At 42.2% G+C, this 14,621-nt stretch overlaps 1 protein-coding gene and 1 long non-coding RNA gene across 4 annotated transcripts in view; one reads left to right on the forward strand and one right to left on the reverse strand.

Moving 5' to 3' along the window:
• Window positions 1–298: 298 nt before the first annotated feature.
• Window positions 299–7,748, reverse strand: NINJ1 (ninjurin 1). The gene is made up of 3 exons (XM_017737356.1): window positions 7,424–7,748; window positions 3,412–3,573; window positions 299–2,415 (listed from the first exon to the last, which is right to left on the reverse strand). The coding sequence occupies exons 1-2, from the start codon at window positions 7,731–7,733 to the stop codon at window positions 3,419–3,421; spliced, it is 465 nt and encodes a 154-aa protein (XP_017592845.1). The 5' UTR covers window positions 7,734–7,748; the 3' UTR covers window positions 299–2,415; window positions 3,412–3,418.
• Window positions 7,749–11,441: 3,693 nt separating this feature from the next.
• Window positions 11,442–14,621, forward strand: part of LOC108447423 — a 42,073-nt gene continuing 38,893 nt past the window's right edge. For all 3 annotated transcript variants that reach the window (XR_001862972.1, XR_001862974.1, XR_001862973.1), the window contains exon 1: window positions 11,442–14,486. This is a non-coding gene — a long non-coding RNA (uncharacterized LOC108447423). The remainder of the gene's footprint in view (window positions 14,487–14,621) is intronic.

A 14,621-nucleotide genomic window follows, 5' to 3' on the forward strand; every position in this document is an offset into this window, starting at 1 on the left:
GGCAGGGGGTTTGGATGAGATGAGCTTTAAGATTCCTTCCAACCCCAACCATCCTGGGATTCTATGACAGGACAGGACTGTGGCAGTAACAGGGGAAGGGGAAGCTCTGTTTAAAACTAGGCCAAATCACCCCAAATATGAAGCCAGCAAACATCAGCAGAGCTTGGGAATCTGTCTGCATCTGCCCTTAGTCAAAAAATTAGGATTTGCTAAGTGCCAGAAAGACTTTTCTTCTTGTTTGTATGTCTTGATTAAAAAACTACAAAGATACAAATCAGACAATGAAAAATATCTAATATTCATACCTAAGGTGAATGTCTTTTGGACAGGTTATGTATTTAGGAGAACACAAAGCAACAGACACAGGTACAAAGTTCCTGTACAGAACAGAGGCAGCTGCCCCCAGAGAGCCTCCAGACTGGATCAGATGCAGATGGGCAAATATTCCAGTGAGGAGAATGTTAAAAGGTAGCATTGTTGGTACAGTCAAGAATCTTATCAGAATTACTGACCAGTGTTGAGCCATGGATAAATTTCATACTGGAAGGACTCTGCCTACAGTCACCTATTTCCTCCAAAGGAAAGGTTTTTCAGATTTCCAGCACTGCTCTGTGGCCAGCCAACTCGCTCCTCTGAAGGATCCAAAGTGTGACAGCCACGAGTGGGCATGAACAGTCCCACAACAGTTGGTGGTTTGTAAAAAATAAACACAGGAAGTTGTCCTGCGTGCCTCATTCAGAACTTGTTCTGAGCTACATTTAAATTAGTACAGCACACACAATTAAACCACTGCGTGCTAGATACTGGTTAAATGCATGTTACAATGGAAATGAAGCAACAAAAGACAAATTAGAAAATAAAAAAGAATGTCTATTCCATTATTAACCACACAAGTTTCTGATTTGTTTTCTGTTAGTAATTCTTACATAGCATATACATGAAAATCTGGTACATCAATGGGCTTTGAGACATAACTAAAGACAAAGGTCAGTAATATAAATGAGATGAGACACATGGAAATCAAACTTCTATTCTTATGTACAAGGGAGCATTTGAAAATTGATGCTACAAAAATTGATTAATACAAATCTGCATCTACATGTAAGTGCAACCTAGAACACTCAGATTTTTCTCCTTGCAGGTATGATACTTTGGAAATAAAATTACTAAAATGTTTTTGTTGAAGAAATTCTTGTAACCTACACCATTACTAGCAACAGTGTATTTAGAAAAAGTGTAAGTTCCTGAGCCAGCAGGTAAGAGCCTAGAAGATATTTATATCTCTATATATATTTAAAAATAAAAAATTAAAAATTTGTTCTGCTTTTAGCCATAAACTCGTAAAAGTAACAAAACTGCAGCAATCAGTGATGAGAAGAGAGAGAGAGTAAACAAGAGAGAAAAACTCAATTCATTTTGCCATTTGAACTGCTGCTGACAGGCACTTGGTACCAGTTTAGCAGGTAAAGTTCACCCTGGATCCTCCAGTTTACCAGCTGAGCCTAGAAAAGGTGGCACTTCTAATAGAGTTTCCAGAAACTCGATATAAGGAAGGACCTTTTACAATGAGGGTGGGCAGGCCCTGGCACAGGGTGCCCAGTGCAGCTGGGGCTGCCCCTGGATCCCTGGCAGTGCCCAAGGCCAGGCTGGACATTGGGGCTTGGAGCAGCCTGGGACAGTGGAAGGTGTCCCTGCCCATGGCAGGGGTGGGATGAGATGACCTTTAAAGGCCCCTTGAACTACTCTAGGATTCAAATAAATACATACAAGAATACACAGAATAGCAGTTCATGGTAAGAAACTATTAGCAATTAGGTTATTTGTGTCTGTGCAGGAAGAACAGGAAACTGGACAAAAGAATGCTGTTTGTTTCTGTTTGTCTCATCTTTGCTTTAGCTAGAGTGGAAAGAAAGACAAGGCACAGCTACCTTTACAGGCTGCAAAGGAAGAGCCCTGCTGGGCTACAGAGTACGTGGGCTTGGTGCCAAGCTGTGAAATAAAGGACAGTGTGACCATGCCAGAATCAAAGGCCTGGCATTTCTTACCATGGTGGAAATGACAAATTGCCACAAAAACCAAAGGCATGTAAAAAGAGAAGTCCTGTGAAGTGCTACCAGATGATATTTCCTTGTTTCATGAGCTTATGTCACTTCTCTGAAAAAAAATGAAGTTTCTCCAGAAACTGAAATGCCAATATTCCAGAAAAACAGTGTCCTTGGGGACAAATCAACCTTTTCTTAGATGCCAAACAGTTTAAATATTAACACATGGGAAAATTTTAGGTATACAAATGTGTTGGAAACTTGAGAAAGCTGCTTGGTGTGTCCAGCTTCTTCAGATTCTTTTTCCTTTCCCACTGTGTCCAGTGTAACTGGCTCAACTGCAAATGGCATCTAAAATGAATGCTCCAGGTCCCTGAAACACAAAGATATTGATATTTTAGTGATACAGGAATTATAATAAATGACACATTTGCTTTAAAGGGGGAATTAAGTCTTCTGTGGAAAAGGGTGCATAATAGTAGTTACATGCACGGGCCGTCTGGGCAGCACAGAGTGTACCATGGCCTGTCAGGCCAGTAATTCCTTCTTCAGCAGGTCTCTGACCCTGGGTTGAGATGTGGAAGACCAAGAGCCAGAGCAGTGCTGGCACACACACACTCAGCAGTCTGTTTTAAAGGCAGATGTTGACCGTGGTGCTTCTTGAGTTACAAGCCTACAATTCAGGTTTATCTCCTCCCATATTGCTCATCATAGCTGTGATGCTAGGAAGATACCCAGTTTGGTCCCCACAATTCCTGTATTTATCCTTCTGTGTAAGTAAAGAACGAAGTTGAAAATGCAGGTAGAGCAACAACATTGTTGTAAATGGCCACATGTGAAGTGATAGTGCTCATCTTTGTGGGCTGTCTCCCACAGAGCAAAGCCCTGTCCTGTGGAGGACAGAAGAGCCACATGATCTGCACAGGAACTGAGAGGCTCCAGCATGTGCAGTGTTACATGTCAGACTTAATAGCCCTAGGTACTTGGAAACAGATTGTCTTCAGTGTTAAGTAACAGACTGGATGCAAACTGTCCTTATAAAAAGGAGAGGCATTTGGAGAAAGCAGAACAACATTATTTCCCTTATTGTCTTAGTCAGCAGTAAGGAAAAGGAGTGGCTAGACCAGGACAATCCTTACACTTCCCATGGGTGACACATGTGCTGCCATCAACTTTTGAACTCCACATTTACAAACACACTGTAATAACTTACCAGTTCCCAGCAGCTTCTGCTTTTGCACTAATGTGGAGTGAACTCAGGTATCTGTGAGAACTTGAACTGTACACATAAACTTGTGGCTGTTTCTAAACTGCCCCAGTGTGCCCTGCCATGCCCTGCTACCTCATGCTGCAGGGAGACCACACTCACCTGGTCCTTACTGTCTTGGTGCTGACTCAGCAACTGGTTTCTGCACTCCAAAGGCAGTGATAAAAATATTCACAACTACTATAATGAATACTAGTCCAGTTGCAAGGTTGTTGAGGAAGTTCAGCTTTCCATGTTTTGCAGGGTTGTTAAGGTCATATTTTACTTCAAAGAGAAAGGAGAAAAAAATGTTTAATGATATGTATATTTCAAAATCCAGAATAAAAGGTTTCCTACTGATGTAATTCAAGAATTTATCTTATGCTAAGCTATTTGGATCAGTCATATTTTAAAGGGAAGTCAGATTCTGCAGTGTCAGTAAAAGCCCTAAGGGGAAGGTCTGTAACCACAAGGAGCCTATTAACTTCCAGTAATTAGCATCTAATCTCTGTGGAGACACATGGAAGTGAAGGATGCACTAACATCACTAGAAATCTTTTGAGTTCTTTATGTTTTGAAGCCCAGCTTTGTTGCCGAATTAGAGCATTTAAAAATTATTGAATACATGAAGCTTGAAGCCCTGACAAGATGAAGTTAAATTTCCTAGTTAAAATGCTACAAATCTCTTTACCAGTGCTGGATTTTTTTTGTACTGGTGCCCTTCCCCAGCTTGTATTCCCTTGTACGCCCTGCTTTTGCCCTGATTCTGTTTTTAGAAAGCAAGGGCACTCTATCTACTAAACAGAGGGAGGTGTGAAAGCAGTGTAGCTGCAGTCCCTTCTACAGACAGCATCTGCTGTGCAAACATTTTCCTTTGTTTCTTGCAGTTGTTTTTTGGTTGAACTGCTAAAGGGAATGAGGGAGGCTCACACAAGGGAGATAGCATTAATTTAGTGTAAGCTTTGATTCCAGGCCTCATGATAGCATACAAATTAGTTACACTGGGCTGATAATAGGTTTGGTTTAAGACAGTGAGAAGTCTGGGGCACTTGCCTGGCATCACAGAATCATTAAGGCTGGAAAAGACCTCCAAGATCATCAGGTCTAACCTTTGACCAAATACTGTCATGCCCACTGAAACACCACGTGAAAACCCAAGAGTTTGCTGTCTCTGTTCTCAGGCAGGAAGGGCTCTGCAGACCTTTGGCTACATTCCTTTGATTCACTGGTGGAGTGAGTGCTGATGAATTCTGGAGCATGTTTTGAGAATGGGTTTTGCCTATTAAGACTCCTAGTTCTCAACGGCATAGATCACTGGAGCTCGTGTCTGCATGTGCACAACATGCGAGAGAAAGTTTGTACCGGACAAGTTTTTACAGAAACATAAAACTTAGAGCTCCTTCTGACAGGCACACACATAGATATACAGCTTATGTCTCTACTACACAAAATAAATCTTGTTATTCACTTGTAACATCATCACCATGTTCCATACTGCAGAAGTGAACCACAGAACCAATACTCCTTGTTGTTGAAGCAGTTAACAAGCAGTGGTCACAAACACACTCGTGATGCTGAAGTGCTAACAGCCAGGTTCACCTGGGGTCCCTAATTAGGAAGTCTAATGCTGTTTTGGTTTCAAGGAATTCTGGGCGCCTGTTCAAGTCCTGTTTGCTAAAGCAGTGTAGTCAAACAACACAGGCCAGGCAAAGCACTGAAGAACAGTGTGGGGGAACTGCCTGAGAAGCTACTGCACACATGTGTAGGCATGAAATAATTGAAGTTCAGTAGTACTTCAACCTTAAAATGAGTTTACACATCTGTAAAGCATCTGGAGGCACGTGGATGCTTGCATCCGAACAGGACCTGGAAGGACTCTTGTACTGCCATGTGAATGAAGAAGAATAAATTAAATTGAATAATTAATTCATTCTGAAACATGGAGTAAGAGCATTTGAGATGGTTGGTTTAAAAAGGAAAGGCAATAATGGCCTAGCCTGTTACGCGAGTTAAAAGCAATCATGCTGAAAGGCAAACTGACACTCTCAGAGCTGTCCTTTTGTCCAAAGGAGGGTCAGAGAAGACAATACTTGTCAGTTTAGGAAGAGCTCTAAATTTTGAAGTAGAATTACAGTAATCCTATCTTTGTAATTACAGTACTTAAGATGAGGGTGTTTGTGAAAATGTCCTTAAGAACAGTTATTCTTTAAGTATTTTATTATAGTGGATTACTATGATTTCATGTCACTGAAACTATTTCAAGACATTTTTGCTTTTCTTCCAAAAAGTTAAGGTCACCAGATCACTTCCAAGGACAAATCTGCTGAACATTTCTCACATTGTTTTCGTGAAAGGCTCTTTTGAAGGAGGAAAAGCTTTTAATACCTAGTAGAAACTGTGAGAACTGGCAGCTCCCAGGATAAAACTCTGACTCAAGGAAAGAAACTGGATGGTGGCACAGACTTTTGCTTGGCCTTGTGAGAGCTTGTAGAGACAGAATTTCATGGCTGGACAGAACCAAACTACTCCTGCAAGCTAAAACTATCAAATATACATTGTAAAAAGCAAGTTCTTGCTCTGCTGCCTGTATCTTTGTACTTTCCTGTCCTACTTCCTGTCTCCTTCCTATCTTTGAGCTCAGCAGGACAGCATTGCTCCAACAGTGTGTCACCACAGGCCAAGGGCTCTGTCACCCTCAATGTGACAAAGATAAAACTGACAGCAATTTAAAGCATTTCAGCAATGTCTTGCAGAAACAAGCATTAAAATGCAGTATCACAGCACATACTGGGAAATTATTGCCCAACAGAAAGACAGGGAGCTTGTTTACAGAAAAAAATGCTGAACCAACCAGGGAGACACCTTCAGCTGAGGAACATAGAAATATTTTGCTGATTTTTCCATTACTCTCTTCCCACACCTCCCAGCATCAACAGGTTAGGTTTTTTTCCAGTCCCTTTCTGGAATCTCCTCTGAGCCAAGACCTGGATTTTGCTCTTGCACCAACTCTATCAAATGCAGAGACAGCTGTATTCCACCTCTTTTTTAAGAAAGAAAAAAGCTATATCAACTGCATATTAATATTACAAGCTATGTGTATCCTGGATCCCTAGGAACTTTCTCCTTGAACAGAACATTGTTTTTTGAGCTGTGATAAGAGAGCAGAACACTGAAAGATTGACAGGGATGCCAAAGGTGGCACCCATAACTCATTAAATGCCATGTGTGAACTCTGCCTGTTCATTTACATTAGGCCCAAGGTCAGGTACCTAGTTCTCACTAAGGTAAAGGGCAAAATTTGAAAAATGTTATGAGAATAAATGATCACACAGCACTAGCAGAAATGATCCACAGCTGTTTCTTACCAGTGGAGGTGTCATTTATTCCAGGTGGGGAATGGTAGATACAGTTTGATTGCAACACAGCCAAGCTGAAGACAACATGTCACACCAACAGGATGATGGACATTTGGACTTTCACTTCCCTTTTGGAGTTCTGCATTCACAATATTTTCTTATATGACTGACATGGAAGAAATACATTTCAGTCATAAGATTAAGTAACAGGTCTTGCCAAAAACAGTATTATGAAACTGGATAGACTGAATTATCCTATCTGGCCTACTGATGTTTCTTTTACAGTATTTCATAATTTTCCTTCTTCCTCAGACTTTCTGGAAAGAAAAGTGTTCACAGTATGGATAGATGAGTAGGAGGAAGTTGATAAAAATTGAAGACTTCACATAAAGCTGCCCTTCCTCCCTTTGTTACAGTATTTCTATGGTTTCAAGAGAAAATCTGTATTTTTGGATATTAGGAAAAATTTCTTCACTGAAAGGGTTGTCAAGCATTGAACAGGCTGCCCAGCGAAGTGTCACCATCCCTGCAGAGAATTAAAAGACGTGTAGTTGTGATGTTTATGTACATGGTTTAGTGGTGAACACGGCAGTGCTGGGTTAACTTTTAGACTGGATGATTCCAGGGGTCTTTTCCAACCTAAATGATTCTATGATTCTAACTTGAAGCGGTTCTGAGGTAACGGCGTTTTAAAAGCAAATGGTGTGTCTGTATATCATCTTACAGGCTGTGTCCTATAAGAAACATACCAGTCAATGGCTCTTGCTGTTGCTACCTACCAAGGAATATCAGGAGCACTCCCACCATAACTTGCAGGGTGAGTGACAGACTGATAAGAATGATCAGCGGGATGTAGAAGGAAAAAGAAGGCCCTTGCTCCATCACGGCTTTGAGCTGGGACGCGTTGGCCATCAGCAGGGCAATGTCCAGCATGCTCTCGGCGGCGCTCTTCTTGTTGGCATAGTGGTTGATGTTGATGGGTCTGTCCCTTTGGAACCACTGTGACGTTCTGTGCTGAAGCCAGCAGAGAGGAAAACTGTTATTCACATCTCTTTTAATTGGTGGTGAGTGAGAGATCACTTGGCCCATCAAATAATTTCTGTAATCATACGGGCAGAGCCACAGCAGTACTGAGATCTCCTGTGCAGCTTTCCCACTGTTACCCCCGTCCTCCAGACAGGAGAGCAGAAAACAGTGCCTGCCTGTACTGCCCTATGGCACTTTTTCCAGCTTGCCTATAGGATCAGTCTAAACAGTCAGCATATTTCTACCCTGGGAAAAGGAGAGACTGGAAAAGATGAAAAGTTTGCACTGAGAAAAAGTTGGGAGGGAAAAACCACTGTAACACAATCCAGCAAACAACAGGTTGTTGTGACTAATTTACCCCTGAAGGCACACTTAAAAGTACAGATATTTATTAAATTCACTTTCTCTCATCACACATCCAAAAAGTTCCTTCATTACTCATGAGTCTTATTTTAAGGACTGATGTGAAGTTGGCCACTGTGTGAGCTTTGCTTGCCCTCCTTTCCTTGCTACTCCTTCCTCTGCCATGCCACTCTCCAGGGCCAGCCAAACACTCATACACAGATGTTTCTCCACTTAACTATCATATGATCCGTTGTTGCCAAGAATTGTCCAGTTATAAGGGAATCTTTTTTTCCCCATTTTCACATCAGCTGGTTTTGGTCTGGGGTTGTTTTTTTGTTTGTTTGTTTGTTTGTTTTAATTGCTCTGCAAACAAACAGAAAATAAAAACCAACTGCAGGGCAAACCTAGAGCTCGTTAACCCAACGGGATGAATATATGAGTGTTTCCCGATGATGATTCATGTGACCTGACTTGAAATTTGACTGCTTGTCTCCCAGAGGTGCCTATTTCTCCCTGGATTAGATATAGCTTAGGGTAACTAGGTTAGTCTTAGGTGCCCAACTCCATGATGAAGGAAGAGTAGGTAATCCTCTATCCTGCTGTCTCTGAATAGGTTAGGAATTTCAATCTTGCTGCTCTTACTTCTAGACTTTATTTTCAAAAATAATAGACAAATATATGAAAAATAAGCTTATTCTAGCTGACTTCTTTAAAGCTACTTCTTAGAGACTTTTTTTATTGCCCAAAGGCGTTCCTGACTGCCAGAAAATCCTGTGAAAGAAGTCTGGCTTTGCAGGTTAGCTCAAATACAGAAGACACCTTCTAATTACTCTCCTCAGCAGCACTAAACATGATCAACTCCAAAGCCAGGCTTGCCACAGTCCAGACCTAAAAGCCTCCTTTTAAGTAGGGCAGATATTCACGTACACATTGCCAGTTTTTCCAGGGCATTTAAACACCAAACTTGACCTATTTTCATCCAACATGTTGTAATCCATCACAAGCCTAAATATTTGACTAAGTGTAACTTGTCATAGGGCAGCAGCATATGTCAGAGCTTTTTCTCAGCCTGTGATCTTGCCTTCACCAAGAAAAATGACCTGTAATCATGAAAACCCCAGAAACATTCACTTCCTGTCTCCTGACTGATGTTGTAAAGCCGTAAAACAAAAAACAAACAAAAAAAAGCCAATTAGCCTTGTCTTCTGGGAGCAAGCTGGAGGCCCCTGCCAGAAGTATTGAAACTGATGCAGTCAGTACTACATGGGCACTTTCTAAGATGAGACTATGTGTTACACAGCAATATATAGACAGGCAATGAAAGAAGAGATGTTGCCTTAACCTCAGGAGAGTGACAGTCTGTACAACAGAAATGACAGTAGAACTTCGTTATGTGGCTTTAGGAAGATTCCAAGCATGTGGCAATGTGTGCAGCCCACAGCACCAAACAACACTTACTGTGCTGTGAACACCTGCAGGGCTGCAGAGAGGGAAGGCAGACTGTCTGCAGATTTCCTAGGATGCAGGTAAAGTAAGGCTTTTCCTGCAGTGTCACTTGGCAAAAGAGCAGTGTGCATTCCACATGACCTGCTTCAGTGTCAGTGTAACCAAAACACCTCGTCACACACTCAATACTCAAATTACTTGGTAGAGACAAGCAAAGCCCTTGTGTTCGTGTCTCCAAAGCGGTTTGAGCAAAACCACCATGTGCTGGCTCTCACATGTGTGTAAGAGCCAGGTGCAGCTGGGACTGCATTCCCTGCAGTATTCCCTGCCTGCCTGCAGGCCCCCAGTGCTGCAAAGCTGCAGCCTCTCAGCACAACAACCTGCCCTGCTGGTCTAAGCACAGCTAGACAAAGGACAGGACTGAAAAACCTCTCCCTCTTGCTCCATCTGTGACTCGAAGAATCCCATGGATGAGCTTATTTTCACAGTGACATGGTGCTGTTCCCACAGACAATACCACTCTGGGTCTCCTCACAGAAGCAGGGGCTGTTTGCTTGCCCAGAGCAGTGCACTCTGCAAGGACAAAGCTACAATGCCATGTCATTAATGGGCACTTTTTTGGCTCTGTAACACAAAACCTCCGCTCGAAGATTGCGTGGTACTGTTTTACAGTCTCCCTGTGTTAGTACAGACTTTGCCACTGCTTTGCTTCACTCCCCATTTCAATGGTACACCCAGAAGAACTGAGTCCCTTTGAAATACAGAAAGGATTTATTAGTTACATTTACTAAAAAGCAAATACAAGCAGCTCTGCAGCAAATGTCCTTGGGTGCTGAGTTCCATGAATCACAGCTAAGCCCCACTTGGTGATTCAACAGGAAGGAAACAGCACTGAAAATGGAAATATTTGAAAACAATCAAGTATCTTTGCTAAATACAGTAAATTGCTATAGTAAGGATTACAGCAGTTTTCTTTCTATTTGAGGTTAGTTATTAATGCAATTTTATGGGCCAGCAGCCTTGATTCAAAATGAAACTGGACCAGAATGACCTCTGGGTTTGTAATGCCATAGAGCAAGCTTCCTGAAAATCTTGTGTTTAGGAATAAGTCTGAATTATAAAACAATGGAAACTTGCTACATAATAATGAAGCTGTGCAGAACTAAAGCTGAGCCATACTGAACTTACAGCAGGGCTGCTCTTTATTGTGTTCTGCAATATTTTTCCTAACCAGAACAGTTAAAGAGATGCTAAAAAGCCATTTTGTTTAAGAAGCAATTTGCTAAGGTTTTGAAGGATTAATCTTTCAGAAAAATAGCACATGGCTAATTTTTCCGGATCTTTGAGGGGGAATCTCACGTTTGGAAAAAATTCCGGTTAAATCAATAAAGAGATGGATCAGACATAAAAGGAACAATACAGGGCTAAAATAGAACACAATTTCAGAACATTTTTTTCAAAGATCAAACCTACAGTTACAGGATTGCACTAGCAACCTCATACTAGTATTTAATAATACCTACAGTTACAGAATTTCTGTCCACATCTCCATCACTTGCTCACTGAAATTGCAAAGGGTCATATATGGCTACTCTGAAGTCAGACTTCCCCTCCATCTCAGAGATCTTGCTGATCTAAAACCAAACAGGTAAAATATTCTACAAAGAAAAAAAATACTCTTCCAACAAAAATATTTTAAGCCATATTGGTCATGTAATGGATGATTACAGAATCACAGAATAGGCTCAGCTGGAAGGGACCCACAGGATCATCCAGTCCAGCCCCAGGCCCTGCACAGACACCCCAAATCCCACCCTGGGCACCCCTGGCAGCGCTGCCCAAACGCTCCTGGAGCTCTGGCAGCCTCGGGGCCGTGCCCATTCCCTGGGGAGCCTGGGCAGTGCCCAGCACCCTCTGGGGGAAGAACCTTTGCTGATATCCACCCTAACCCTCCCCTGACACAACTGCAGGTCATTCCCTCAGGTCCTATCACTGGTCACCACAAAAAGACATCAGTGCCCCTCCTCTGCCCCTCACGAGGGAGTTGTTGACTCCAGTGAGTCTCCCTCCAGTCTCCTCCAGCTGAACAGACCAAGGTTTCCCCCTCCAGGCCCTTCACCATCTCGTGGCCTCATCTCTAATAGATCCTTTGTACACCTCCTCAGAAGATATTTTGTGGTTTTTCCTTCAAAAAAACATTACATCACTTGTCCGTCTTAGCACTGACTCAAGAGGGAAAAACCCCTATCCCTGGTCTGGCATGAATCATCAGTTTCATTTCCTACGGAAATTTCATTTTGAGGAGAGTGGGGAGATGTCCACCTAAGTACCATCCCAGGGTAACACTAACTAGTTTGTGAGAACTCCGCAATCACGTCTTGAGATGCTGTGGTGGCAGGCAAATAAAAAAAAAGAAAAAAAAGGGAAAAACTCAGCATGTGTTCGTATTTCATAGACATCATGATTTTCTTGCAGCTTCAAAACCCTGTGCTTAAGAGGAATCACTTTTAAACAAACATAAAATGCACGTAATGACTACATTAAGAAAAAAAAGCAGCAATCATGTTGACTCCTGAGAGCTAGAAAAGTTAATATTAAAAAAGGGAAAAGTACAGTCTGCTGAGGGCTGAGCACTGTTTTCCTAAAGCTGTACTGGTTCCAGGATCCAGTTAGAATATTTCTACTCATTAAATGACTTTCAAATAATCAGCACACCTCATGACTAACTTTGTGAAATGAAGGAGTAACTTAAACTTGTTCACACAGCTATTTAAATAGAAATTTGCTCCTGTATAATTTTTTTCTGCCTTGCACCATTATTACTCATTCCAGTCATCTGGTCTTAGAATACTACTTCTCACAACTGGGCTGTGGACTGTCTATTTTGTGTGGTTAACACACTGTTTGTTTACTCTAGCTACTTAAAAAACATGCAAAGAAAAACTTATCACCAATAGTATCAATATTTGGAGTAAATTGAATACTCCAAATTCGATATGAGTAATGCTCTAGAACACACCATGTCAGGCTATACGTAGCAAATGCAATATGATGCCAAGAAACTGCCATGTTTCAAATTACTTTTATGCTCCAAATTACTTCTGAATTAATATACAGACTTTAAGACATTTTTAGGAATAACATGATTAAAGCTATTTATTTCTACTATCCAATTCTTGTTCACCTTTTTAATAGCTCCTCTTTAACTCCTTCATCTAGCACATCCTGTTATCTTGGAAACACTGAACTAGATTTTACAACACGGTGGATGAAGAGTGTTTCAATATGGATCATGAACAAGGAAAGCAACTAGAACAGTTACACTCTGTATTTGTATGAACAGATTCTTTGAAGAAGAGACCAGATACTTCTGCCAGGTGTAATTACACACATTAGTCAGTGAGGTGTGCCATGCCAGCCCAAACCTAGAAGCAAGGAATTTCTTGCTTCTAAAAGCCTGACAGCTGCTAAAAAAATGTATTCAAATGAACCGTGGAGTAAAAATAAACCACATCAAACCACTGTGTGGCCACTTGTTCAGAACTACTGAGAGCTTAACTGGTCTTTCTAAAATTTGTATGCTTTGATTGCTTTGAAGGTAACACCCACACCAGCATTTCATGTCAGCTCTTCTGCAGGAGAAGGTAGTGGTCTGTGGTGAAGATGTGCAAGAGGGTCTGTTTTGAGGAGAGGAAGGACAGGTGCTGGGATGGGCAGGAAGGAAACCAGGGTGGCCCATGTTCCAATGCCTGTGAGCATTCCTCAAAGCAGACACACTTTTCACTCCAGTAATGGAAGATTTAGGCATCTGCAGATGGTCTCTCCAGGTTTAGGTGGCTGCTGAGCTGGGATGTTCTTTTGTTTGTATGAATTGTGAACACTGGCAGATTTTTTAAGGCATCTTCTATTCAGACGGGCTTCTGAAAAATCTGTCCCCATCTGTTTTACCTTGCATTTACTTTGTGTGTGTGTGAGAGAAAATTTAAAAAGTGTTTATGAAGTTCCCTGAAGTGCCACTGTATACATTTAAAACAATGTAATAGCATGTCTCACTGCTTATTCTTTTGATGGCACTCACAGAGAACTTGAGTTTTGATGGGAAAGATGTAACGAAATGAGGGTTGCTTGCAACTGAAGATGAAGTAAAACAGGAAAGTTGCTGAAAAATTCTTGGAGCAGACCATATTGGGAAAAACCCCCCATCAAGAGTATTTGTGATGCAATCACAAAGCTGTGTCAAGAAAACGAAAGAACTGCTGAGAAGTCAGAGGTTTAGAGGAAACCACTCCAGACCAACAGTTTGACCTGCATATCCCAGCTATGATTCACTTTAGGTGGGATTTCCAGGATTTATTAAAAACAGATTTTTATTTTCCTTGGTTTGATATTCATGACTCCAAGGGTTTGTCAGGGAGGGAGGGATGGAGAAAGGACAGATGTGCTACACAATCAGCCCCCCCGTCTGTAACCAGAGAGTTTTACCAGTGACACAGAAGAGGCTTTAGTACAATGGTTTCTGTGTGGCAGAGACTTAGGTTGGAATAAGAGCTGCCTTTAGAGTTTAGTCCTTCCCAAAACAAGATAAAAGACACTCTTTACCAGTCTGTTTTTTTCAGATAAGTAACATGCTCAGCAAACATCCTTTATACTTAAACAATACGGGATGAATACTTTCCAGTGAAGATCTCTGGTCATGTTTTGACTACACAGAGTAGGAAAAAGTTGGGTATTCTTGTTTTTATTTGGATTACTGCATGGAAATTAACCATACAGACACAACCCCTTCAGTAATTCCTCGTACTTTTGTAATTGCTTATTCTGCGTGGATATCGTCTCCCAAGCCGGCTGGGTGGGCAAAGCCCTGCAGGTGCAGCGAGCTCGGGGCGGGCTGCTGGCAGGGGAGGGTCCTGGCTGACAGCTGTGGGAGCCAGGGGCTGCCAGGGATGCTCTGCTCAGCCCTGCCCCGGCGTACGGACCAGCGCAGCGACCTCCCTACAGGAACGGCGTGGAATCCACCCAAGACAGGTAAAAACCCAGCAACAGCCGAGCGGCACCGATGGCCAGGGCGCGGCCGCAGACCGCCCGCACCTCGCGGAGTCCCCGTTCCGCAGAGCCCCGGGAAGGACGCGGGCACCGGGATCCCCCCGCTCCGCCCCGCCC

Source organism: Corvus brachyrhynchos, unplaced genomic scaffold (genome assembly GCF_000691975.1).
Source record: "Corvus brachyrhynchos isolate BGI_N302 unplaced genomic scaffold, ASM69197v1 scaffold266, whole genome shotgun sequence".
NCBI classification, from domain to species: Eukaryota; Metazoa; Chordata; class Aves; order Passeriformes; family Corvidae; genus Corvus; species Corvus brachyrhynchos.

Bases quoted from the DNA above. Each gene is read 5' to 3' on its own strand.
- NINJ1 (XM_017737356.1), bottom strand. From the start codon at position 7,733: ATGGGCCAAGTGATCTCTCACTCACCACCAATTAAAAGAGATGTGAAT. The intron at 3,574-7,423 runs GTAGGTAGCAAC...TTCTCTTTGAAG, and splicing joins AGTGCTCCTGATATTCCTTG to TAAAATATGACCTTAACAAC.